Source organism: Dendrobium catenatum, unplaced genomic scaffold (genome assembly GCF_001605985.2).
Source record: "Dendrobium catenatum unplaced genomic scaffold, ASM160598v2 fragScaff_scaffold_730, whole genome shotgun sequence".
Classification (NCBI taxonomy): domain Eukaryota; kingdom Viridiplantae; phylum Streptophyta; class Magnoliopsida; order Asparagales; family Orchidaceae; genus Dendrobium; species Dendrobium catenatum.
Window position 1 is genome coordinate 240750 of NW_021319192.1, and position 1148 is coordinate 241897.

General features: G+C 38.4%; 1 protein-coding gene across 1 annotated transcript in view; it reads left to right on the plus strand.

Annotated features, from left to right (window-relative positions):
- Positions 1–272: 272 nt before the first annotated feature.
- LOC110095934 (ribonuclease J-like) overlaps positions 273–1148 on the plus strand; it is a 42720-nt gene continuing 41844 nt past the window's right edge. Inside the window, exon 1 of the mRNA XM_028696285.1 lies at positions 273–467. Coding sequence (XP_028552118.1) covers positions 273–467 — 195 coding nt within the window. The remainder of the gene's footprint in view (positions 468–1148) is intronic.

The window sequence follows — 1148 nt, forward strand, 5'->3', positions numbered from 1 at the left end:
GAAAGCAAATTTTTTGTCAATGCTACAGGTTTCCGGCGGATTTTGCGCCGGCCATTCGCCGGAAACGACGATACAACGAATCGTATCGATCATACCGGCGTCTCTTCGTACGCCGGATATTACCGGCGCATGTTCCGGCGTCGTATCCGCCGGCGATGTCCGACGCATATTTTGCGCCGTAAACATTCCCGCATGTTATTAACGGTGTACTAACAGCGTTCTATCCGCCGGTAATTACCGGCAGACTCATACATTGCAAATTACCGGCACCGATGTCGCCGGAATTATCGGTCGAAAAGTCGTCGGCTGCCATCATTTTTTGCGTCGGTAATGTGTCGGAAAGTGCGCGGAAATGTTTCCGGCGCATTATATGCGGCGGAAAACATTTATCGACGCGAGCTAAACTGGCGCAGGGAATTCCGCCGGAAAGTGCGTCGGAAACCCATAATTCCGACGGATATCTTATAGTAGCGGCGGATTTTTTCCACCGGTAATAACGGGTTTTCCCGTAGTGGAATGATGCAAAAAGATTTTGGTCAACATGATAAATTATTATTTTAGTGGCTAAATCTAAAATTGAAATCCTAAAGGGAGCTTAAAGCTGATTGTTTTAGCGACTTAACATAGCAACAAGTTCGCAAACGAGGAAACATACTATAATTTTTATAGTTTTTACTTTTAAAATTATTTATTAATCCAAAAAGTCACAAACATCTTGTTTTGGACACATGAAAAGCATCAATGACTCGTTTTCCCCTTTACTTCTCTCTATGACTTACGACTCACGACATCGAGTACAGCTTTCATTTTCTCTTTCACTCCTTTCTCGCACCTAAAAGAAGACAGCTTGTGACATATATTTATGTTTTCTAAGCTCTAACGACCATGTTATTTGCATTCTCCTCTTGGATCCGGTAATGAGATGATAAACAAAACTATTTTAATGTATTATAACCTTTCAAATGAGACGGTGGAAAGAAATATTTTAATTTAGGCTTCACCAAATAAAATTTCTTGCTTTGTCACAACTTACCTATATATATAATAATTTTAATTAATTTTTATTTTATTTTAAAATTGAGGTCAAGTATATCAACATCTGAAAATTGAGGTATGATTATATATATATATATATATATATATATAAT